Source organism: Phocoena phocoena, chromosome 14 (genome assembly GCF_963924675.1).
Source record: "Phocoena phocoena chromosome 14, mPhoPho1.1, whole genome shotgun sequence".
NCBI lineage: Eukaryota > Metazoa > Chordata > Mammalia > Artiodactyla > Phocoenidae > Phocoena > Phocoena phocoena.
Window position 1 is genome coordinate 38,839,939 of NC_089232.1, and position 27,119 is coordinate 38,867,057.

General features: G+C 36.2%; 1 protein-coding gene across 1 annotated transcript in view; it reads left to right on the plus strand.

The window, feature by feature from the left end:
* Window positions 1–435: 435 nt before the first annotated feature.
* The window catches only part of USP34 (ubiquitin specific peptidase 34), a 184,399-nt gene continuing 157,715 nt past the window's right edge, over window positions 436–27,119 (plus strand). Inside the window, 7 exon segments of the mRNA XM_065891660.1 lie at window positions 436–469; window positions 472–533; window positions 6,002–6,052; window positions 6,208–6,357; window positions 14,073–14,140; window positions 19,087–19,279; window positions 20,427–20,488. Coding sequence (XP_065747732.1) covers window positions 436–469; window positions 472–533; window positions 6,002–6,052; window positions 6,208–6,357; window positions 14,073–14,140; window positions 19,087–19,279; window positions 20,427–20,488 — 620 coding nt within the window.

Sequence of the window (27,119 nt, forward strand, 5' to 3'; positions counted from 1 at the left end):
ATTATTCAAAAGATATTTTAGTATTTGTTTTTTTATATTACTTTTTAGAAAGATATAATTGTTGCCTCTCTAGGAAGCATTGATTTATTGAAAACTTTTTTTTCTCTTATAGGCAATGTCTATGCTGCTTCAAAGAATATAAGCATTTGGAGATTTTTAACCAAGTAGTGTGTGCACTTATTAACTTAGTGATTGCCCAAGTTCAAGTGCTCCGGGACCAGCTTTGTAAACATTGTACTACTATTAACATAGATTCCACGTGGCAAGATGAGAGTAATCAAGCGGAAGAACCACTGAATATAGAAAGAGAGTGTAATGAAGGAAGTACAGAAAGACAAAAATCAATAGAAAAAAAATCAAACTCTACAAGAATTTGTATTTTGACTGAGGAGGAATCTTCAAAGAGCTCTGATCCTTTTAGTTTATGGAGTACAGATGAGAAGGAAAAACTGTTACTATGTGTGGCAAAAATTTTTCAAATTCAGTTTCCCTTATATACTGCTTACAAACATAATACTCATCCTACTATAGAGGTATGTAAAAATAGGTATTGTGAATTTTAAGTAATACCAAGTCATGGTTATGTTGGTAATTTCTCACTTATGAATAAATATGAAGATAGTCATTATTGATGGAAAAAATTATAAAAATCACTGTCGTTATAAGAATTATTTCAGATTTCTTCAGACCATTTCTGTAGCAACTTGTGTTGAACATTTGCTCAGCATAGTTCTATTAAGGAAAGATTTATAAATTGAACTCATAAAATTAAACTGTCAGTGATAGACATTTTGCTGATGTAGATCTGTGCTGTATTTACTGTGACTCTTTCAAAAAGTAATAACTGAGGAAAAAGCACATAGAGTTTTGAATTTCATTCTTAGAAACATAGGTTAACAGAATTTGGAATTCCTTTTGTAAAGAAAAAATGCTTAACAAATTATATGTAATTACTAGTTTTAAATAATAGTATTTTCTTTTGTATGTCAGGATGCTTTACTTATTTCACTAGTGATATTTTTCCGCTCCCTCACTCCCTCCCTCCCCCCCACCTCCCTCTTTTCCTCCTTCCCTCCTCCACTAGTGATATTTATACAAGCCTTTCCAGGAGATCAGTAACCCATCTTAGGTATTTACATAATGGCATTATTTCTACAGATAGCAGGAATTGAAACAGTTATGTGATAATGTATTATAATAATGGCTTAAAACAACAGTGATTAATTATTTCTCATGATTCTGTGTATTGCTTGGGCAATTTCTTTGCTGGTTTTGTATGGCCTTACTTAGGCACTTGCATTTATTTGGGGAGTTGGATGGGTTTGAAAGTCCAAGGTGGTCTCATTCACACATCTGATAGTGCTGGCTGCTCTTTAGGGCTCCTTGGATTTTTCTCTACATGGCGTCTCTACTAGGGTAGACTATCTTCCTTACATTGTAGTCTTAGCATTGATCCAGGAAGGCAAAACTGGAAAGCTGTAAGGCCTCTTATAAAGGTCCAGCCTTTGAAACCACACAGTATGAACTTTATCACATCCCTGTTGGTTGAAGCAATTCACAAGGGCAGCTCAGATCAAAGGGGTGTGAAGTAGACTCCATCTCTGGATAGGAGGAGAGGTAAAGTTTCATTTTAAACTTTTAAGTACATTCTGTTTTTCTTGCATCCAGGAATGGGTAGAGTTGTGGCCATTAACAAATCTACCATATGCTTTTTGTTTTTTTAAGGCTGTATATTTTCTCCAGCTTATTTTTTCTATAACCTCCATTCTGACTTCTCTAAACTTCCTTCTTCATCTGGAAAAAAAGTTGTCCTTTACTGGAAATATTTTCACATTGAATTGAGACTATTTAAAAACATAGCCCAGGAGGTGGGTGTTTTCCCTATTGGAATTCTCCATAAGAATATTTTAAATCAGACTGTGCTCTGTCTTCTAGAATTTTTAGCCTATTATCTTGCCGTGTAGAAACCTTTTAATAAATCTCTTATATGACATCAGATATTTATTAATCATTCTAAAAAATGTCATCTTGGAATCCTTTTTCAACAAAAAGGGGATCCATTTGTGCAAAACTGTAAAATTTAATCTTAACACCACACGAATAGTATTTTTAATGCCTTAAATTGATAATTGAAAGATGCTAAAAATAGTTTGGTTAGGGATGTAGATATGTAAAATTCATGCAGAGTGTCTTAGAAATATTTTTTCTCCAGTGAAAAATCTCTTGATAGAGTTACAGCAATACTAAATCTGCCATTTTGCTCTTAAAATCTATTTCCTCATCAGTTTTTTAAAAATGATTTTCAAATATGATAATCTCCAAATGTAGGCGTAGTCACACTCCCCTGTACTTCTCCTTGTGGAATAAAATGCCCCATTATTACTCTTCTTTAGGATCATTCCATGTGACTACTTGGTTGAAAGCAGTGGCTTCATAACTTTAGGTAAAATTCTAATAAAAACGACTCTTGGATATAATAAAGTAGGAGTCTCCTTATACAGAATTCTGTATTCTTATACAGAATTCTAATCTCCTTATACAGAATTTATATGTGCTTCTTTAACATTCTGTTCATAATAGCTGTTTCCCAAGTTTCTAATATCTTAGTAATGAGATGTTATAAATACTCTAAAATTTCTGGTTGCTGTCCTCTGGCCATGTTATTAAATATGCTAAGGGCCAGCTGTTTCAAAGGGTCTCTGATCAAAACCTTGATGTAGGACTTCCCTGGTGGCGCAGGGGTTGGGGGTCCGCCTGCCGATGCAGGGGACACGGGTTCGTGCCCCGGTCTGGGAGGGTCCCACGTGCTGCGGAGCGGCTGGGCCTGTGAGCCATGGCCGCTGAGCCTGCGCATCCGGAGCCTGTGCTCCGCAGCGGGAGAGGCCACAGCAGTGAGAGGCCCACGTACCGCATAAAAACCCCCCCAAAACAAAAAAAATCCTTGATGCAGCATACATATATATTATAAAATTATGTGTATGTGTCTATATACATACACACAGATATCTTAAGAAAACTAATATTTATTATGCAGTGCTATAGAGTTTACTATAGAGATGTTTATTTCCACCTTTTTATTAGGAGGTAGTCCATCCAGTCTTCCCTTCATACTGTTATATGCATCCTTTCCTGATAAGACCTTTTACTTTTGGTTTTATTTATTTTTTTTAAGAGGCACAAATTGACAGAGACTCTAGGAGAAGATTCAATACTCCTGTGTTAGTGTTTTGACACCTGTGACTTTAGAAACTTAGTCAGTATCCTTATTTCATGTAAGAGGAAACTGACTTGCAAAGGTTAAAAGTTTTGATCACATTTGCATAGCATATTGCTCAGAGAGTTCTAGAATTCAGGTCTTAATTCTACTGCATTGTTTCTCAAATATTTCAGACTAATCACTAACTATTGTAATCCATTGCCAATAGTGAATAAGATGGGAACTTGAAGCCTCTCCTCCTCCTCCCTTCCTCTCTCCATCCTTCTTTCCCTCCTGTTGAAGTTGAAAATATTTTTAAAGATGTAGTAATTTAAAATACATAATATTAATTCACATTAAAAGTTTTGTGGAGGCCAGTGGCATTCTTTTCCTAATCCTGAATAATATAGGTAATTCTATCAAATGAGGTATTGCTCTAGTGTTAAGTATTTTTCTTAGAGCGAGATGAGTATAAAAATTGTAGAGAGAAGAGAGATCTTTGCCCTTCTGTTAAAGGTAGGTATAATATGCTCTGGCAGATTAAATACATATATTGTTGTTTTATTGTCCAAGTTTCTGAATCTAGGCTGTTTTTTTTTCTTGCCACTTTCTACTGACTTTTAATTCACCCTTTTTTAAAAAAACATTTAATGTTTTAAATTTACTCTTTTAAAGTATACACTTTAATAAGTAACCATCACTACTATCTAATTCCAACATCAGTGACTTCTTTTTATGCAAATGTTTTATTCCTAATCCTCTAGCCTTCAATTCTTTGTGGTTAGATCATAGAGCAGCATTTGCTTAATTAGATATAGAATTACTTTCTAGTTACTCCTTTATTTCTCTTTGTTTTAGAGTGTCTTTTAAAGTAATAAGCATATTCCTCTGTTTAGTTCTAGAAAGAGAGTGGCATCATCTTATGTAATAAATGTGAGGTTTTGGGGGAAAAAACAAAAACTTAAAAAATTCTTGATAGGTTTCTTAACACCTTTTCAGGGATCCTCTATAATGAGAGCTTTTGAGAGAAGGTTCAGCTTTTATCAAGACTTCGTAGTGTTGCTCCTAGTATTGTTACCAGCAGATCTATGTTCACTTCTTTGCATACTACTTAAAATGAGATTATAATAACACCTTAGGGTAGTGGCTTCATGTATCCAGACTAGAAATATGAAATGGTAAAACAGATCTTCTGAGTAGCTAAAATAGATACAGCCAAGTCCATGAGGAACATTTTGCACATCAGAATAGAATTCTGTTAGGAGAATTTCTAGCTGTGTCCATGTTAGGCACTAGAAATCTTGACTCCAATTTGATATTTCAGCATGGTTCATCTGGTCCATGAATTGTATTTAGTAATACCACAGGAGTTCTTATATTCTGGATTTTTTGAAGACAAAAGGTTTGCTAAGAATAACTTAAAACTTTAACTGTGGCCCTGGTAGTAGAGGCTTGAGAATACATTTAAGGAGGTTTATTACACTTAATTTGACAAGTGTTTTGACCTCTCTTAGGACAGTTTTTGATTATTCTGAAATGTTCTGAGAGTTTTATGTATGCTCTCAATCAGTTGTTTTCAAACTTTATTTCAGCAGTCAAACTTTATTTAAAACAGGTAACAGCAAAGAATGAATGGGTTCCTTTGGCAGCTAACTTTTCAGCTGAAAGTATCTAACCTTCTGATTATAAAAGTAACACTTTCAGTATGACTAAAAAAACATAGACTATACAAAATATAGAGTTTAAAATAAAAGGACTTGAATCTCTCCTTTTTCTCCATTCTCTCGTCAAAAAAAATTGTTATGAAATTAGTTCAGATATTTTCAGACATTTAAAAATTTATGAAAATTAGATCATGTTCATAAATTCTATTTTTAACAAATATAGGATATTATCTTTATATGCCTGTGCATATGGAATTCACCTTATTTATTTTTTGATTCACCTTATTTTTAACAACATTTTAAAGGTATACTTTACATACCATAAAAATCACTTGCTTAAAGTATATATTATTTTCATAAATTTATAGAGCCGTGCAACCATTACCACATTTCAATTTGAGCACATTTTCATCATCCCAAAAAGATAATCCCTCATGCCATTTCACCGTATTATTTTTGAAGGCCGCATAAGACCCTAGATGGTTATGTCACCATTTTATTTAGCCAGCCTATTGATGGATATTGAAGTTGTTTCTAATTTTGAGATGTTATAAATAGTTTCAGTGAGCATCATTATACATACATTTTCCAGCACTACTTTTACTAGTTGTTTAGGATAAATAACCAGAAGTTGATTTGCTGGGTCAAAGGGAAGGTACATTTTAAATGTTGATAGGTAACTGCCAAATTATCCTCCAACAAGGTCATACCAGCTTATATTCACACCAACAGTGGATGAGTATGCTTTTAGGTAGTTTAAATCTTATGTATGGAAAGCATGTTGTGGAACTTTTGAGTATACCTCTAGAGATTTCCCGAGTACAGTTTCAAAACCACTTAACTAAGTTTAAAATGTGTTCAAAAATTACCCCAATTATTTAAGGAAAGGTTTTTGTTTAAGAAGGCAAAATAATGTGTAGCACATAGTATAGAAAGATTTCTTTGGAGAAGAGTTAAAGTATACTTTAGAACTGAATCATATTAGCTTCAGTTAGGAATACTGCTGTTGATGAGAAGCAATTGTACAATCGGTGAGTTTTTATAAAGTCAATCTTTTAAAAAATCGTAGTTTTTAAAGATTGTCATGTAGTAGTGTGATGTAATTGTATTTACTTTTTTTTCTTTCTTTTTTTAAAATCAGGATATATCAACCCAAGAAAGCAACATATTAGGGGCATTCTGTGATATGAATGTAAGTGTTTATCTTTTTTCATTCTTAGGTTTATGGAAAATTTTTCATGTAAGTCTTTTTCAGTTTATGCCTGACCAGTATCTTTCCAGTACTGGTAATAAAATAAAAATTGTTCCTGATAAGTTTTAAAATAATAGATTTTCTTTTTTCTTCAGGATGTAGAAGTACCATTGCATTTGCTTCGTTATGTATGTTTGTTTTGTGGGAAAAATGGCCTTTCTCTCATGAAGGACTGCTTTGAATATGGAACTCCTGAAACTTTGCCATTTCTTATAGCACATGCATTTATTACAGTTGTATCTAATGTAAGTATTGTTTGGAATTGGTTTTAATCTTGAGATCAAAGTCTGGTATTTTAATAACATGAATTTTTATGTTCAGAAATGATTATGAGTGATTTACATGTACAATCCTGTTTTTCTTTTCTTCTGGATTATACTTTGAAAAAATTGAGTACAGAAATCTTTTTTAAAAAGTCTTTGTTATAATAAATTGGAATTTGTATCAGCGGTTAGGACTTGGTGCTTTCACTGCTGTGGCCCGGGTTCAATCCCTGGTTGGGGAACTAAGATCCTGCAAGCCGCACGGCACAGCCAAAAAAAAAAATTAATGAATTTAAGTTAACTAGATAAATTTAGCCATCTACCTCTTTAGCCAGGGATTTTGTACTGGGAAATTTTAGAGTTTTTGGTTACTTAAATGATGGTTAGCCTAGCCTAGGGCACTACTACAGTGTGTCTGACTTCCCTGTATATTGCAAGTGAAGAACTAACATTTCTTTTTGCCTTTGTAAAGAAGATAATTCTTTCGAATGTTGTGAATGTCAGCTACTGTGAAGCACAATATGTGTGGAAGCAGAGAGAAGAAATACATTTTACCACCTGTGTATTAAAATCTAACCTAAAATAATCTTCTATTCTGGTCATCATTTAAAAAAATATTGAAGCAATACTTAAATCTAACTTTACCAAAGCCTGAATTCTTGTATTAACTGAGTTACCTTAAGTAATAACTACTGTGAAATACTTCAAGTGTGTATATAAAATAAAAATACAGGGTGAAAAAAGACTGAACAAAATAACTTTGTTTCCTCATTTCCAGTGTAGAAATAACACTGGAGAGGACAGTGGCTTTACTCAAATTTATTGAGTATCTGGAACTCCATGTTTCCATATTTGAAATAATTAATTTGTATCAAGGTCATTTTTAGTCCCCAAATTCCTTGGTTTCTGACAGGTTGAACATACTACATGTAATGGCAGTGTAGCATGGTAGGTTAAGAATATACACTTTGGAGTCACAATTGCATTTGAATTCTGAACCTGAGCCTCAATTTTTTAATTCGTAGAATGGGAATGATAAATACGGTGATCTACCTTAAAAGATTGTTGTGAGGTTTTAAGATTTTAAGCTCTTATTAATAGCACCTGATACGTAGTAAGCCCTTAGTGACTGGTGCTGCTATTTATTTTAGCTATTATTAACACTTACCTGATTCTGTTAGTCTGGTTGACTTTATTTGTTTGAAAGAAAGTTCTATTCAGTTTGGCTTCCTTTGGGAGAAAGAATAAAATACAGACTTTTGAGTGAACTTAAATCCTGTGTTGACATTTTAGTTTTAAACTGTCATAAATTTAGAGAGGGTAAATAACTGAGTTTGAAATCCAAAGTTCAAAAAATAATTTATCAACAGTTTTCCTTAATCAGGAATATTAACCTGAATTAAAATGTATTTCTTGAATTAATTTTACTAAATCTTGGTCTTAAAAGTCTATTGTGGAAGCCTCGTTACAGGTAACTTATTGCTATCTCTTGAAAAGTAATCCTTTACTTTGGATTCTGTTTGGAGGTTTGGATTCTGTTTCATTTTTCTCTTCAGCCTTTTTGTGACTGCTAATTGGTGGGCTGTTGTCAATTTGCATAACTTTATCTTGTAACTCAACTGAGACCATTAAACCAAAGTTAAAATTAGTCATACTGTTTAAATTAATAATGTAATTGTTTGGATACTATAATCTATGTTTGTTTTTTTCCTGAGAGTATAACATAATGTACTTTTTTTTTTTTTTTTTTTTTTTTTTTTTTTTTTTTTTCATAATGTACTTTTTAACCAAAGGTTTTATAACTTGATTGGGTAACTCTCATTTGGCATCTTTTCCTCATAAAAAAATAGTTTTTGATTTTGCTTTCTTCTGATTTTTAAAAATACAGTTAATACTTTGGTGCAGATTAAGAGCTTAAATTACAATTCTTTTTGTAATTAAGTTGTCTGCAGACCCTGTACTTTATTTTTTTCAGAGTTTGGAGTTTTTCTTAAGGAACTGGTGACATTTAAAGCAATATAAGTGTTGGCATGATTTCTGACCTTTTTTTGGAGTTTTGACCACTCTGCCTGAAGTTTATATGAAAACACTTAGCAGCCACTTTAAACAATTGAAATAGACATCCTTTTTGCATTTTGAGAAACTTTAAGGCCTTTAAATTTCAGACTTTGCTAGTCACATACAAGTTGATCTAGAGCAGAGTAGTTTCCTTTAGTGGATCATTGTAAATTATAAACCCTGGTCGTTTCTATATGTCTCATTTCTTTTCTTGAGAAATAGGCAGCTTGTTTAGCCATGTTGTTTCAGCTTCAGTAAGGCTGAAGGTCCCTTATTTGGGAATCTCTGATTTTCCATGGGCTTTCATACAGGAACAAAAACTCCTACATTTAAATAATGAAAAAATTATTGGATTTTAGGGCAATCCTTTTCTTGAAAAGCAAAAAATTCTACGAATTATAAACTACTTTTATGGTAAGGTAGATAAGGCCTGACCTTATTGAGTACCTGTTTCTCCCACACTTGATTATAATAAATCACACATTCAGAAGAAAACATGTTTATATCAGTTCCTGGGAACCAAGCCATTCTGTTTGTTTTCTAGGGTCATTCCCTCACTCTTAATGAGGAGGGTGGTGTTATCTCCTAGAACCTTAGCTTGCAGCACAGGAAAACTCGCTTTGCCTTGAGTCTGAGTTATCAGCAAAGAAGGAAAGCTCTTACTTTGATCAGTTAAGGTTCAAATCTGATAATACGCTTAGGCCCATACATTTATTTCAGTCTCAAAAGTTTGCGTTAGCATTTCTAAACTAACACTGTTAGGAGAGTTCTCAGTTTTGCACAAGTATTACTCCACTTTTATAAGGATCTATTCTTAGTAATAATGACTGCCGCCTCAGGGAAATAACAACAAAATCTTTATATATGTAGTTTTCTTATTTTGTATTGGCCTGTAGATTTTCAGCAAAAGCAGTTAACCAATATTTAGCACAGCTTACAGAAGTAGAATGTAGAGTCCTCATAGAAGTTTCCCCACTGAGATGCATGGTGGTTATAGCTCATAGTATGTATCCTGCCTCAGCCCTCAGCAAAGATGCCTGAGTTAGTCATCTCAGACATGACACCTTTTATTAATTACAAAATAACAAAGCCTAAGGACTTTGCATAAAGAATTTAAGAGTCATGGGATTTATTTTACTAATATGAATGGAAAAGTACAAATGAGCCTTAATAAACCTTATGAATATATGCTTTACAAAACAGATATGACAAATTATTACCTAAGAGATGTTATCAGACATGCAAACTTGTAGTAACACATCAGAAGACACAATAACAATTTCCGAACTGTCAGTTTCCTAAGACTACTTTACAAAAAACACTAACAAGGACTATTTAATATCAGAAGTTAGGCTGGGATTATACATTTTCATATATTTTCACACTAATCAGGAGAGTTCACTGACAGTTCAGTGAAGTTTTCATTTTGTCATTTTGTTAAAACTAGCTTTGTGATGCAGAATACTGCCTACACTTCTGCAGTTATAAGGGGATCAGACAATATTTTTTCCTATTCCTGAGATTTTTAACATGTACTTAGAAGGGCTACTAGAGCTCTGTTATCACCAAGAGGGGGAAGCTCAAAACTTACAGTAAGGAAAGAAAAAGGACCTATGTGATTAATAGCATATGGAATTTGATTCTTGTAATGGTATACCTCATAGTAGATTAAAGAATGTAGATTTTACAGAGAAATAATCTTGGGCTTGAATTGTAGTTCTGTTATGTACTATCTAATGTTTTTGTTTTTTTGTTTTTAAAAATTTTTTATTGATGTACTATCTAATTTTGATTACATTATGTCTATAAGCCTCACTTTTTTCATCTATCACAATGGAAATATTAAAGGTTCAGTAAATGGTAGCTCTTCTTTCTATTAAAAATTTCTTTCCAATGTTGACATTTTTTCCCTTGTCATTTTTATTTAAATTTTTGTTCGTTGGCATATTTGTTTATCCCCAAATAAAAGGTATCACTGTATCTATTTTCATTTTCATCTGCTCTAATGTATCTTATATATAATTGAATCTGTGAACCTTTTTTTTTTTTTGCGGTACGCGGGCCTCTCACTGTTGTGGCTTCTCCCGTTGCGGAGCACAGGCTCCGGACACGCAGGCTCAGCGGCCATGGCTCACGGGCCCAGCCGCTCTGCGGCATGTGGGATCTTCCCGGACCGGGGCACGAACCTGTGTCCCCTGCTTCCGCAGGCGGACTCTCAACCACTGCGCCACCAGGGAAGCCCAGTTCCAAGTTTTTTTAATCCATTTTAAAAATCAAATTGTTTGCCTTTTCCTTACTAATGTGTGGAGATTCCTTATATGTTTTGGTTACAAGTCTTTTGCCTGACATTTATGTATTGCTAATATCTTCTTCAACTCTGGTTTTGCTTTTCATTCTCTTGTGTCTTTTAAGAGTTATTTTTAATTTAACTATAGTTGATTTACAGTACTGTGTTAGTTTCAGATGTACAGCTTCAGATTCTTTTTTTTTAAAATAAAATTTATAGTTTTGGCTGTGTTGGGTCTTCGTTGCTGCATGCGAATTTCTCTAGTTGCGGTGAGTGGGGGCTACTCTTCGCTGCAGTGCACAGGCTTCTTGTGGCGGTGCTTCTCTTGTTGTGGTGCTTCTCTTGTTGCGGAGCACGGGCTCTAGGCGCACAGGCTTCAGTAGTTGTGGCACACAGGCTCCAGAGTACCGGCTCAGTAGTTGTGGCGCACAGACTTAGTTGCTCCACTGCATGTGGGATCTTCCTGGACCAGGGCTTGAACCGGTGTCCCCTGCATTGGCAGGCAGATTCTTAACCACTGCGCCACCAGGGAAGCCCCAGATTCTTTTTCATTATAGGTTAGTACAAGATACTGAATATAGTTCCATGTGCTATACAGTAAATCCTTGTTGTTTATTTTATATGTAGTAGTGCGTATCTATTAATCCCATACTCCCAGTTTATCCTTTCCTCTCCCCCTTTCCCTTTGGTAACCATAAGTTTGTTTCCTGTTTTGTACAGAAGTTGATGTGTATTATTTTTTTAGATTCCATGTATAAATGATATCTTATAGAATTTGTCTTTCTCTGCCTAACTTTACTTAATATGCAAATCTCTAGGTCCATCCACGTTGCTGCAAATGGAAGGATTTCTTTTTTTTTTTTAATGGCTAGGTAATATTCTATTTGTATGTATACCACATCTTCTTTATCCATTCATCTGTCGAGGGACATTTAGGTTGCTTTTATGTCTTGGCTATTGTGCTGTGAACATTGGGGGGTGCATGTACCTTTTTGAATTAGGGTTTTTGTCTTTTCAGAATATATGCCCAGGAGTGGATCATATGGTACCTCTATTTTTAGTTTTTAAAGGAATCTCCAGACTGTTTTCCATAGGGCTTTACCAATTTATATTCCCACCAATTGTGTAGGAGGATTCCCTTTTCTCCAAACCCTCTAGCATTTATTATTTCTGGACTTTCTGATGATGGCTATTATGACTGGTGTGAGGTGTCATTTTGATTTCATTAAGAGTTATTTTCTAACCAAACTTAATGGTGTATAATTTATAAAAAATTTTTTTCTTTATGGTTAATGTTTTCATTAATGGATAAAAAAATCTTCCTTATGAAGATATTTTTCTATGTTCTGGAATTTTTATTATGTTACTTTCACATTTTGATCTATAGTTCAGTTGGAATTGACTTTTGTGTGTGGTGTGTGAGGGATCAGGATTCATTTTCTTTTCTATATAGACAGACACTGGACCTGTCACTATTTATAGCAAAGATAATCCTTTCCTATTTTTTCTGAAGTATCATTTTGTCATAAATCAGGTATCTTTATTTGTCTTCTTGTGCATGGGTCTGGGGTTTCTAGTATATTCCATTAGTCTATTTGATTAGTCTTGTGCTGTTTTGCATACCATCTTAATTTCTGCTGCTTTATAAGAAGTCTTGCTATCTGGTAAAGCAAGTTCTACCTCCCTGTCATTTTTTAAAAAAATTTATTAAGGTGTAACTGACATATAACATTAGTTTCAGTTGGTTCAATATTTATATATGTTACAAAATGATTACCACAGGAAGTCTAGTTAACATCTGACACCATTCATAGTTAACAAATTGTTTTTTTATCAGAACTTTTAAGAACTATTAGTACTTTCAAATATACAAAACAGTTTTATTAAGTATAGTCACCATGCATTATATCTCTACTCCCTGTCATTCTTAAAGAGTGTTTTGTCTCTTCTTGGACTTTTGCATTTGGAATCAGTGCCTAAAGTTCCACGTATAAACCTTTTTGGGTTGCATTGAATCCGTAGATCAATTTGTGGAGAACTGTGTCTCTGCAATATTGAGTCTTCTAGTGTATAAATATGGTAAATGTGTTTTTATTTACATGCTTTAAGATTTGTCTCATAATTTTCTGTGTTTATGTGGAGATGTTATATATCTTTGTTACACAATTTCTAGGCGCATGATATTTTTTGATGCTGTTGTAAAGAGATTTTTGAAAATTTTATTATTTTTTTCTGGTATGTAAGACGTGTATATATGTATTATATATATGTAATATAGTATGTGTGTGTATGTATATATGTGTGTATATTAATTCATTTACTTACATTAACTTTCTAAGCAGCAATCTTGCTAAACTAGTTAATTCCAAAAAGGTTTATCTGAAAATTATTTTGGATTTCTTACTTACATAATCATATCATCTCAGAGTAATATTGATTTTAATTCTTCCTTTTTAGTCTTATGCCTTTTATTCGGTTTCTTGTCTGTTGCACTGTCTGGGACCTTCAGTTTAAGTTGAGTTAAAGGTATTCTTGTCTTGTTCCTAGTCTCAGAGGGAAGAGTTTTAACATTTCACCATTAGTATTGTATTTGCTATAGGACTTACGTTTCATTAGATTAAAGTGAAGCCATGCAGTCTGTATTTACAAATTTGTTTTCAATTTATATTACTTGCATGTGTTAAGGCTTAGTATTGTAGTTTCTTGTTTGATGATTTGCTTAGGATTTTTTTCTTATATGATATTTAAACTGCGATTTATGAGAATAAAACTAATATGAGCATATTAGATTTAGAAATGGGCTGGAATATTATGTAGAAAAAATTAAGTGAACAGATTATTATAACTTTCATTATAACTTAGATTGGGATACTTACAGTAAGAGCTTAATTAAACAAATAGTTGTTGATGATCAGTGTTTGACTCTATAAAATATATTTGTCTTAGATGGATATTGAAGTGACCAGGTATCAGGTAATTTGATACTTTTTAGAAGGAAGGATGATTTATTAAAAAAATAATTTAGTTCTATAGTATTTGGGTTGTTACCATACAAAGAGGTATAGAGTAGCAGGTGGTAAGATGTTACTTGGATAGGTGATTCTCCCTTTTCAGGAAGAAACTGATAGTAATTCTTCAGATTGATTTTAGGTATATGGATTAGAATTGTTTATAGGTTAAATTACTTACCTGATATGTGTGCAGTCGTATTTCTTAGTTTATCCTTTTCAAAATAGATGAAATATATTTAGTTTTTAGAGGCAGGAAAATACTAAATGTTCTTGTTTTTAATTAAAAACATGTATTTCACATATTCATTAATCATTAATATCATTTTTATGTTTCTTTATAGATTAGAATATGGCTACATATCCCTGCTGTCATGCAGCACATTATCCCTTTTAGGACGTATGTTATCAGGTAAGTTTATAAAGTCTTTCTCCCCTGGTTATCCGTGTAGTAATGTTTTTTGTTTTTTTGTTTTTTTTTTTGCGTGGGCCTCTCACTGTTCTGGCCTCTCCCATTGCGGAACACAGGCTCCGGACGCACAGGCTCAGCGGCCATGGCCCGTGGGCCCAGCCGCTTGGCGGCACGTGGGATCCTCCCGGACCAGGACACGACCCCACGTCCCCTGCATTGGCAGGCGGACTCTCAACCACTGCGCCACCAGGGAAGCCCAGTGTAGTAATGTTTAAGCTATTCATAACATAGTACATAATTATATGGTTTGAAAGTCCTTTGTATTCACATCCTCCAGAGAAAATTTTTGACCATTTGATGTATTTTTTAATGCACCTATGTAGGTTTATATTTAATGTTTACTTTAAAGCAATTTATGTTGGAATTTTTTTATGTAAGTATAAAGAATTAAACAGATTAACAGTGGTTGCATGATATTCCACTGTATTTATTCAGTCAACAAATGTATACTAAGTATTATGTTGTAGGCACTGGAGATGCAGCAGAGAAGAAAATATATCTCCTTTTGTGCAGTCTGTGTGCACAATAAGTAAACGATACAGTTCATTAGAAAGTCATGAGTATGACAGAGAAAAATAGCAGCAGGGGTGGGTTGAGAGTTCTAGAGAGTGGGTCACAATTATACCTATGGTATAGAGAAGGTCTTATTGGGAAAAGGGTGATATTTGAGTTCTGGAAGTCCCAACCTAAGAAGGAAACCTAAGACGAGGATAGAGATATTATCATATTAGGCTTAGAGTGTAAACTGTTGGAGTTCTCAGATTGTATTTCTTGATAATATTTATGAGTTCTTTATAATTTTTATTCATCTGGAAAGATTTGAGTGCCTGCTATTTTCCTGTTACTGTTCAGGTTGTTGGAGGAAGTATCAGGAAAAGAATCAGATAGTGATGAATCCTATGCAAGTAAAGATAAGGTGATAGAGATTATGAGGCCTTTCTGAAAGGTGACATCTGAGGAACATGAATCTGCTAATCTGATGATAAGTAGAAGGACATATTTCAGGTAGAAGGAACATAAGGGCATAGGCTTTGAAGTTGGAAGGAATATGACATATTAAAAAATTAGAAGTAGGGACTTCCCTGGTGGCGCAGTGGTTAAGACTATGCCTGCCAATGCAGGGGACACGGGTTCGAGCCCTGGTCCAGGAAGATCCCACATGCCGCGGAGCAACTAAGCCTGTGCGCCACAACTACTGAGCCTGCAAGTCACAACTGCTGAAGCCCATGTGCCACAACTACTGAAGTCCATGCACCTAGAGCCCGTGCTCCTCAACGAGAGAAGCCACCGCAATGAGAAGCCCGCGTACCGCAAAGAAGAGTAGCCCCCACTCACCGCAACTAGAGAAAGCCCGTGTGTAGCAACGAAGACTCAACACAGCCAAAAATAAAGATATTTATATATAAAAAAAAAAAACTAGAAGTAGACTGGTGGAGCATAGTGTATAAGGAGGTAAGATTATGATATGAGGTTGGATATAAACAGGGGCAGATTATTCAGGACCTTCAAGCCATTTTAAGGAGCTTGGATTTAATTTTAGCAGTGGGATCTATTGAAGGGTTTTAAGCAGATGAATCATGATGGCTTTTTAAAAAAAAAATATTTTAAGCTGCTTAATTTGTAATCTTTTTTTAAAAACATTTATTTATTTATTTTTGGCTGCGTTGAGTCTTTGTTGCTCCCCGTGGGCTTTCTCTAGTTGTGGCGAGTGGGGGCTACTCCTCATTGCAGTGCATGGGCTTCTCATTGCGGTGGCTTCTCTTGTTGCAGAGCGCGGGCTCTAGGTGAACAGGCTTCAGTAGTTGTGGCACATGGGCTCAGTAGATGTGGCTCGCAGGCTCTAGAGCACATGCTCAGTAGTTGTGACATGCGGGTTAAATTGCTCTGTGGCTTGTGGGATCATCCCGGACTAGGGCTTGAACCCATGTCCCCTGCATTGGCAGGCAGATTCTTAACCACTGCGCCACCAGGGAAGTCCTCATGATGGTTTTTAAAAGATCACTTTGGCCTTTAAGTGGCTCGTAAATTACAGGAGTGTTGGAGGAGGAGCTAGGAGACCAGTTGAAAAGTTAATGGAGTAGTCCTGGAAAGAAGTGATGGTTACTTGTACAAGAATTGTTTATGGTGATTTGAAAATTGACTGGATATAGTTGAAAATGAAATCAATGAGGTTGGTGATTGTGGAATCACCAATAATTGTTGGTGATTGCTACACCTTTTAAAGAAAGGTGTAGCATAGTGGAAGACACTTAGCTGCCCTCCCTTTGATTTCTCTTTTTGCTGTGAGTATCATTAACAGATGTAAAAGACTGGGAGAATTTGAAGACGTAATTTTGAGATGCTTGTGGGACATTTAAGTGGCACAGGGAAATTGGGAATATAAGCCTGTAACTTAGAACAACAGCGTTAATTTAGTAGTTGTCAGCATAAAGGTAGCACTTAAAAACCATGGGAATAGGGGCTTCCCTGGTGGCGCAGTGGTTGAGAGTCTGCCTGCCGTTGCAGGGGACACGGGTTCGTGCCCTGGTCCAGGAAGATCCCACATGCCGCAGTGCGGCTGGGCCCGTGAGCCATGGCCACTGAGCCTGTGCATCCGGAGCCTGTGCTCCGCAACGGGAGAGGCCACAACGGTGAGAGGCCCGTGTACCACAAAAAAAACTAAACAACAACAACAAAAAAACCATGGGAATAGGACTTCCCTGGTGGCACAGTGGTTAAGAATCCACCTGTCAATGTAGGGGAGATGGGTTCGAGCCCTGGTCTGGGAAGATCCCACATGCCGCAGAGCAGCTAACCCTGTGTGCTACAACTATTGAGCCCATATGCTGCAACTACTGAAGCCCACATGCCTAGGGCCCATGCTCCGCAACAAGAGAAGCCACCGCAATGAGAAGCCTGTGTACCGCAAAGAAGAGTAGCCCCCACTCGCCACAACTAGAGAAAGCACGAGGGCAGCAATGAAGACCCATCACAGCCAAAAATAAATAAAGTTTTAAAAAACCTCATGGGTGGGCTTCCCTGGTGGCGCAGTGTTTGAGAGTCTGCCTGCCGATGGAGGGGACGCAGGTTCATGCCCCGGTCCGAGAAGATCCCACATACTGTGGAGTGGCTGGACCCGTGAGCCATGGCCGCTGAGCCTGCACATCTGGAGCCTCTGCTCCGCAATAGGAGAGGCCACAACAGTGAGAGGCCCACGTACCGCAAAAAAAAAAAACCTCATGGGAATAAATGAGGTCATCTGGGGAGAGAATGTAGAAAGAAAATAGAAGTGAATCTAGGGGACTTCCCTGGTGTTCCAGCGGGTAAGACTCCATGCTCCCAATGCAGGGGGCCCGGGTTCGATCCCTGGTCAGGGAACTAGATCCCACATGCATGCTGCAACTGAGTCCACATGCTGCAACAAAGATCCCGCATGCCGCAACTAAGACCTGGCATGGCCTAAATTAAAAAAAAAGAAGTGGGGCTTCCCTGGTGGCACAGTGGTTGAGAGTCCGCCTGCCGATGCAGGGGATACGGGTTCGTGCCCCGGTCCAGGAGGATCCCACATGCCGCAGTGCGGCTGGGCCCGTGAGCCATGGCCGCTGAGCTGTGTGTCCGGAGCCTGTGCTCCGCGACGGGAGAGGCCACAACAGTGAGAGGCCCGCGTACTGCAAAAAAAAAAAGAAGTGAATCTAGGATGGAGTGCTATATCAGTTTGCTTTTGCTGTGTGAGAAAACACCCAAAACTAGTAGCTTAAAATAACAGCCATTTATTATTTGTCACAGTTCTCTGGTTGGCTAGCTTTTCTGATCTGGGCTGACTTGGCTGGACCTGGGTGCTCTGTGATAGATAACCTCAGTCATTTGTCCTCTGGTTGGCAGGCTGATTGGTCTTGAGTGGGGAAGGGTGCTCATATGTATCTTGGCAGTTGGCTGGATGTCAGTTGGGGCATTAGCCATGTCTCTCTCATCCAGCAGGCTATCCTGAGTCCTTTTCTCAGTGGTGGAAGAGTTCCCAGCAAGAGAGGGCAAGCTCAAAGGCTTTTTAAGCTTCTGCTTATGTTACATCTCTTAATACCCCACTGGGCAAAGGAACCTTCATGGCAAAGCTCAGATGCAAGGAAGTAGAGGAATAAATGACACATTTGTTGGGAAGAGTGGTAAAGTCACATTGCAAAGACTACTATATAAAGTGATGGGAGGAATTTGGAGCCTTTCTGCAATCCATTACAAGCCCTGAGGAGCAATAATGTTGAAAGCTTGGGTACAGGAGGAGGGACCAACGAAATAGAATAGGCAGGGCCTGAGAGGAAAACCAGTGGTTTGTGATTTTTGAAAGCCAAAAAAGAATGATGTTTAAAATGTACACAATTTGAAGAATTTTGGCTGTGTTGGGGAGTAGATGTACTATTTATATGAACTCAACTGAAATTTACTAAAACAGGAGCTGTATACATGACAGGTACTAGAGAATAGTAGAGCTTTACTGGAGGTGCAGGTGCAGAATCCGATGTTAAATGACTTGGCTCTGTGCAGTTCCTCCCTCCCTTCCTCCCTCCCTCTTCGTCCCTCCCTTCCTTCCTCTCCCTCCCTGCTTTCCCCTCCCTCCCTCCCTCCCTCCCTCCCTCCCTCCCTCCCTCCCTCCCTCCCTCCCTTCCATGTTGTGTTAGGCTTTGCAGTTCCTGATTTATGTTGGACTCTCAGCAAAGGACACATTGCCACAGGTCACAATCCTTGAAGCATTACTTAGAAATAGTTTAAATTGGGAGTATTAATCCCAGGATTCCAGGTTCTACTGTACTTAACAGTTTGGAGGTATGGAGCAAAGGAATATTATTGAATTATTGAGTAGTCTTCAGAAATAGTTTGCAAATTTTTGTGTATGTTGTATTTCTGTATCATTTCAGGTATTTATGCAAGCTCTCTGATCAGGAGTTAAGACAGAGTGCGGCTCGCAACATGGCTGACTTAATGTGGAGCACAGTGAAAGAACCATTGGACACGACGTTATGCTTTGATAAAGAAAGCCTAGATCTTGCATTTAAGTACTTTATGTCACCTACTTTGACTATGAGGTTGGCTGGATTAAGTCAGATAACGGTAAGCTGTATTTGCTTTATTTTTGGTAATTTTTTGTTTGTCCTCTCAGACTATCATCATTATAATAATACCTAGTATTTATGGAGCCACGCTAGTGGCCAGTATACCTAGTGCTAGTGGCATAAATACCTAGTATTTATGCCATGCTAGGCATTGTGCTAAGTACTTTACATGCATTACTTTGTGTGACCCTTACAAATAATTTCTATATGTTCTCTTTTTCCCTATTTTAAATACGAGGAGACTGAGGCTTAGATTTAGAAGGTTTTGTACCTTAGGTCTTTTTGATTTCTTTCACTTTTTTTTTAACTGTTCAGTTTTTTGCATTTAGAAAGCAGTGTTTTCAGAGAGAAAAAGAGTCGGAGATTATAAGTAGTTAATTAATTTTCCAGGCAGAAGCCACAGATTATTGGGCCATAAACCAAATTTGACTAACAGAAATGTTTGGTTTGCACAGTAGCAAGTACTGTTTTAAATAGGGAGAAATACATATTATTGGCTTCTCCTGGAGGGGCGGGGTGGGTAGAAAGACCTAGTGTCTTTGGGTCTGTCTTCTTGCATGACAACAATTTACTAGAACTAAGTAGTTAGCTGCATTTTTTAGAATGGATATATTTTCTCTGGTTTACCAAGGTCTGCATTAGGTTTACTCCTTTACATTTGGGGCCTGTTTTTGTAGTGTAGTTATTCTGAAGTAGCTAGATTGTACCCATGTATTGAATTTTGTGACCTAGATTTTACCCATGTATTGGACTTTGTAAGTGTTGAAAACACTTAATGACAGTTTCCCAAATCAAATCTTAAAAGTGTATGTCTAGGAATCCTTTCCCGAAATTTGGTTTGTAATGACATGTTACTTGCTGCCTTGCATTAGATTTTTGTGTTTTTCCCTTGTTCAGCTTTTTCTCTAGCATACTTAGTGGAATAAAGCCTAAGTATTACTTGTGGAATGAATTAGTGTTTAAAAATGATAAAGGAAATAGACTAATTGGGAAGTATATATGTATATCTGATTACCAATCTTATATTTTATACTTTTGATCTGGTTATTGATTATGATCTACATGTATCAAACTGTGTTGGCAATTGCTAACATATGCAAGAATAATTTTGGAAAAAATCTTTAATTTCTTTTCTCTATTTATAGAATCAACTTCACACCTTCAATGATGTGTGCAATAATGAATCATTGGTATCAGACACAGAAACGTAAGTAGGAGCATTAATTTATGCATAAGTACTATTTTAATGTGTAGCTGTTTATATGGTAAATGTAATTGACTTTATTAGATTTGAAGTGTTTACTAGAAATTCTTTGCCTTGTGGCTTCATCTGTACAGTCTTTAACAAGCTTTCAGAGGAATATATTGCAATACTTCTCTTTTTAAAAAAATATATCATGTTATTTTTCACAAAATGCAAAGGGAGACTATTTATACAGGAGAATTTAATAGTAAAGAGTATGGTACAGATAGTTTTCAGAAACCACACTTGATGCAGGAAAGGATCTCATTTAACACATTTTTCCGGGGAAAAAATGAAGTTCATGATGCTCATGTATGAAAAGAAGTAGTTTTTATAGCTTAGGGCTTTTTAAAGTACTTAAAAATATTTATTTTTTCCAATATTTATTCCATTTAGTTGTCCATCCAGTATAGAAATCATTTTTTAAATCTCGGTAGTAATATTTTCTGTTTGAACAGAGTTACATAGTTTTGTTTTTTTTTTTTTTTACATAGTTTTTTGTTTGTTTTTTCTGTGCCGCTGTGTGGCTTGCAGGATCTTAGTTCTCCAACCAGGGATCAAACACGTTCCCTCGGCAGTGAAAGTGTGGAGTCTTAACCACTGGACCGCCAGGGAATTCCCCAGAGTTACAAAGTCTTAAGGTGTTAGAAAATTTGTAATTATATGAATGAGTCATATTTTTGCTTTACTGTAACTTTTATGCATTGATCTTAGTTTTGCTCTATGGAGCTGATCTCAGTTGAACCCAGCCCTTCTTGAATTTGGAAACCAGAGACTATGTCTCTGCTTTTTCCCTCACATATTATGGTTTTTAGATTTATCACCAGACAAATCATTCACTCTTGGCAACATTCTTTGTCAGTGGTGCCTTAAAATGTGTGGCCTAGAATTGGTAGTAGCATTATAAATTATGGGTCATACTAGGAGTGCTATTTCACACAGTCAAGATATTATATAGATTATGTCCAATGTATGTAAAACTACAGCTCTGGATTTCCCATTTGACCCCTCAGTACCCACCCTCCAACCCCTTCAGACTGCCTCTAGGAGAATCTTAAAATTGCCAATGCAGTAATCACTCCCTATCCCTGCAAAAAGACAAAAAATAAAAACAACATCCTGGAATCACTCGTGCAGTAACCCCACATGTCCAGGTTAGGTCTCTGTGTTGCTGTTGATAGAGAAAAGAATGAATTCCATTCAAAAATGTGTAAGGTTTATACATACTAAAGATATGCTTAAGAGGGAGGAGAGTAAAAGTTTTGAGGAATAGTGGGTAGGACAGTTTAAGTTGGGAAGAGAAGGGTCTGTACAGTGTGAAAAGATTGGAGCAAATACAAAAAGTGATAAATATTGTCGAAGCCTGTGAATTGGGTCTCTCTTTTTAAGCAGTTTTATTAAGATACAGATACATATCATAAAACTCACCTGTTTTTATAATGAATTTTAGAAAATTTACACAGTTGTGCAACTATCATCACAGTACAGTTCTAGAACATTTACATCACTTCAGAAAGGTCCCTTTTGCCCATTTGTAGTCAATCCCCATTCTCCCCACCACCCCCAACCCAGGGCCGCACCATATGGCACGTGGCATCTTAATTCCCTGCCCAGGGATCGAACCCGTGCCCCCTGCAGTGGAAGCTCAGCCTTAACTGCTGGACTGCCAGGGAATTCCTTCAATCCCCATTCTTATTGCCAGCCCCACTAACCTTCTTTGTCTCTATTGATTTGCTCTTTTTTGGCATTTCCTATCAATGGACTCATACGACAGTGTTTTTTTCCATTGCCACCTTTCACTTGTACTGTTTTTCTTGAGGTTCATTCATGTTGTGGTGTGAATCAGTACTTTGTTCCTTTTTATTGCTGAATAGTATTACATTATGTAGCTATATCCCATTTTGTTTATCCTTTTACCAAAGTTGATGGATATTTGAATGTTTCTACTTTTTGATTAGCATGAATAATGCTGCTTTAAACATTTGTGTACAGTCTTTTTGTGGACATATGTTTTCATTTCTCTTGGTTAGATACGTAGGAGTGTGATCACTGGTTTGTAAGATCATTTTATGTTTAACTTTTAAAGAAACTGTCAAAATGTTTTCCAACATTTCTGTATTATTTTATAGTCCCACTAGCAATGTATGAGAGGGTTCCAGTTTTCCCCCCAGTCTTGTCAGCACTTGTTTTTATCTTTTTGATTATAGCCATCATAGTGGGTATAAAGTGGCATTTCATTATTATTATTATTTATTTATTTATTTTTTGTGGTACGCGGGCCTCTCACTGCCATGGCCTCTCCCGTTGCGGAGCACAGGCTCCGGACGCGCAGGCTCAGCGGCCATGGCTCACGGGCCCAGCCGCTCCGCGGCATGTGGGATCTTCCCAGACCGGGGCACGAACCCGTGTCCCCTGCATCGGCAGACAGACTCTCAACCACTGCGCCACCAGGGAAGCCCTCATTATGGTTTTAATTTACATTTGCCTAATTACTAAGGATGTGGAACATCTTTTTATATGGTTATTTGCCATTCTATTTCTTCTTCACTGAATTGTTCACTTTTTGCCTAGCTTTTAGTTGGGTTATTTGTCTTGTTTTATAGATTAGCATATGATCTGTACCACAGAATATTCATATGTGCTTAAGAAGACTGTTTATTCAGCTCTTGTTGTATGGAGTGTTCAGTAGATGTCTTTTAGGTCTAATGAGTTTGTAATATTGTTTGTCTTCTATATCCTTGTTGATTTTTTTACCTACACTTGTTCTATTCCATTATCAAAAGTAGGGCATTGAAGTCTCCAACTTCAGTTTATCCTCATCTGTGGATTTTGTTTTTATTAATTTGCCTATTTGCTGCAATTTATTTGTGAACCCCAAATCAGTACTTTTGGTGCCCTCACGGTCATTTGCGGAAATGCACAGAGCAGTAAAAAATGAGTCTCCCAACATGCACATTTCCAACTGAAGTCATACAAGGTGATGCTCTGCGTTGTTTTAGTGCTGGTACAGAAATGACCAGAGGAAGGAAGTGGTAGGAGGCAGTGCAGTATAGGGCAAGAAGCTCTGGCTCTGGGCCGGTTGGAGGGATATGAATCCCAAGTCTAGCACATGGTATTGGGGCAGCCTCAGTAAAGTCAGCTCAACACTTCTGAAGTTCATTTTCTCTTTTGTAAAATAGAGAAAATAGAATCTGATAAGTTATTTTTAGGATTTAAGATTCAAGGGTTCAACATGAGTAAATTTACTGCAGCAATTTTGTAGAACTCAGCTGCCATGAGTAACAAGAGTTGACTGTATTGTTTTTTTGTCCTTTCAGTTCTATGGTGAAATATTATATACAATGGAATTCTATTCAGCCATAAAAAAGAATGAAATCTTGCCATTTATAGTAACATGGATGGACCTTGAGGGCATTATACTAAGTGAAATAAGTCAGAGAAAGACATCATATGATCTCATTTATGTACGGACTTTAAAAACAAAAATGCTGAGATCAGCTCAGTGCTTTGTGACCACCTAGAGGGGTGGGATAGGGAGAGTGGGAGGGAGACGCAAGAGGGAGGGGATATGTGGATACATGTATACATATAGCTGATTCACTTTGTTATACAGCAGAAACTAGCACAACGTTGTAAAGCAATTATATTCCAATAAAGATGTTAAAAAAAAAAAAAAAGGAAAAAACCCCCAAAACCCTAAGCTTATAGACACAGAGAACAAATTGGTAGTTTCAGAGGTGTGGAGGTCAGAGGAGGGCAAAACAGGTGAAGGAGGTCAAAAGGTACAAATTTCTAGTTATGAAATAAATGTCATGAGGATAGTAATGTATAGCATGGTGGCTATAGTTGATAATATAGTATTGCATATTTGAAAGTTGCTAGGAGAGTAGATTTTAAAAGCCCTCATCACAAGGGAAAAAATTTTTTTCTAACTGTATATGATGATGGGTGTTGACTTACTGTGGTGATCATTTAGCAATATATACAAATATTGAATCATTATGTTGTACACTTGAAACTAATATAATGTTACATGTCAGTTGTACCTCAATTATAAAAAGAGTTTTTAGAAAAAGAGGATCAAATAAAAGAAAGCAACATTGAGAGATCATTGGAATACGCAAATGAGAGCCACGTCTTTTTTCTGAGGGAACGGGGTAGGGGGAAGGATGTTGATGGTCTATCTGTGATGGCATTTTTACATAAAGGGAAGAGCCTCCCTTGCATTGTTCTGACTGAAGTGGGAACTTCAAAACAAATCTTAGTTTTGTGAAACATCTTTCTTTTTTTTTTTTTTTAATGAAACATCTTTCTTTAAAGGAGTTCTGCAAACGGATTGTAGAACAAATTGTGTATCTAAAGTTACTATATAAGATGTGCATTTAATCAAACCCTCTGTCTTCTTCCAGTCAAAGGCAAACAGCTAGTCATATTATTGCACTGAGTCATTCTTTTAAAGAGAATCCACTCTAGGAAGCACTTGATGCTAATGACATGTTCTTTTTACCCATTAAAGCAGTGGGTGACAATAATTTAAAAAAATATTCAGGGGTTCAGTATTAGCTAATTCAGTGCAGTGACGTTATAGAATATAACTGCCAAGAGTAGTAGGAATTGGCTATATTTCTTTTTCTCCCTTCAGTTCTGTTGGTTTTTGCTTCATGTACTTTAGGACATTTTGTTGGGTACATATATGTTTATAGTTGTTATGTTCCTGATAATTTCATCCTTTCATCATTATAAAATGTCCCTCTTTGTCTCTTTAAAACAATTTTTAGTTTAGTGTATTTTGTTTGATATTAGTATAGCCACTGCAGCTTTATTATGCTTACTGTTTTCATGGTATATCTTTTTCCATCCTCCTACTTTCAACCTGTTTGTTTTTGGATCTAAAGTATGTCTCTTGGAGGTAGCATTTGGTTGGATTGAAGAAGAAAAAAAAATCCACTCCTACCATCTCTCCCTTTTGATAGGAGTATCTCTTAATATTATATAGTTGGATTTATGCCTGCCATTTTGCTGTTGGGTTTTTGTATGTCTTCCTCAAAAATTTCTTTTTCTGTTTCTCCTTTACTGCCTTATTTTGCAGTATGTCAGTATATGGTAGTACAGTTGTCCCTTGGTATATGTGGGGGATTGGTTCCAGGATCACCTGCGGATACCAAAATCTGCAGATGCTCAACTTCCTTATATAAAGTCATGTAGTGTTTGCATGTAATCTGTACATATCCTCCTGTATACTTTAAATCATCTCTTGATTACTTACAATACCTAATACAATGTAGGTGTTATGTAAATAGTTGCAGGCATTTGGCAAATTCAAGTTTTGCCTTTTGGAACTTTCTGGAATTTTAAGAAATATTTTTGATCCTCTGTTGGTTGCATCTATGGATGCAGAACCCATGGATACAGAGAGAGTACTGTATACCATTTTAATTCCATTTTTTTATACTTTAAAAATTATTTTGCCAGTGGTTGCTTTATGGGTTACAATATGCATTTTAATTTAATACTGTCTACTTCAGATTAATCACAATTCTAGTAAAATATAGGAACAGTGCTTCAGTATAGCTCTATTCCTTTGTTTCTGATAAGTCAGCTGCGAATCTTATTGTGGTTCTTTTCTATGTGCTTAGTTCTTTTTCTCTTGCTGCTTTTAAGATTTTTCTGTTGCTCTTTGGCTTTTAAGAGTTTGATGTCTCTGGGTGTTGATATCCTTGTGTTTATCTTAGTTGGCGCTTGTGATTCTTGGCTGTGTAGATGAACATTTTTCATCAAATTTGGGATGTTTGACCATAGTTTCTTCAAATTTTCTTTCTGTTCTCCTTACTCCTTCTGGGAGTCCCAGTATATATATGTTTCCAGAGCCCTGAATGATTGTTACTGATATCATTGTCCAGTTTTATGCTTGCTCAGTTATAGTTACAGTTCTCGGCTGTGACAAAAGTCCCTGAGTCTCCTTTCAGTGTTTTTCAAGAAACTGAAAGAATGGGATTTATTTTTTAGAATTATTTTTAGTTGTTGAATTGTCTTTTTGTATGTTAAACATCATAGAGTTGATTCATGGATCATAGCTTCTGTTGGGTTACTCAGAAATAGGTAAAATATACCACTACTAGTTTTATTTTAATGTTTTACCCTTTGAGGTCATATATCTAATTCATAGCTTTTTAAAAATCTTCAGAATAATTTTAAAATTAAATATAATTCTTCTATGGATAAACAAGAAAAATTGTTCAGTCCTTCCAGTTTTTCTGTGTATAATTTACATAGCTGAAAAAACTTGGGGTCTTTTCACTGCTCATCCTATTTTGAAACCGTTTTTCTTCTCCCCACAATATACATATCACTACTTTTTTCTTTAGCTGTTCTTCTGTAGTAGCCATTTAAATTTTTTTTAAAGAATTGCTCTGAAAGGGCCTATCTCAATTAAATAATTTGAATCAACAGTTAATGACCTTCCAAAACAAAGTACCAGGACCAGATGGGTTCATTGGTAAATTTAACCAAATATTTAAGGAAGAAATTATACCAGTTCTCTATAGTCTTTTTCAGAAGATAGCAGAGGGAAACCTTACTCATTGAGTCCAGCATT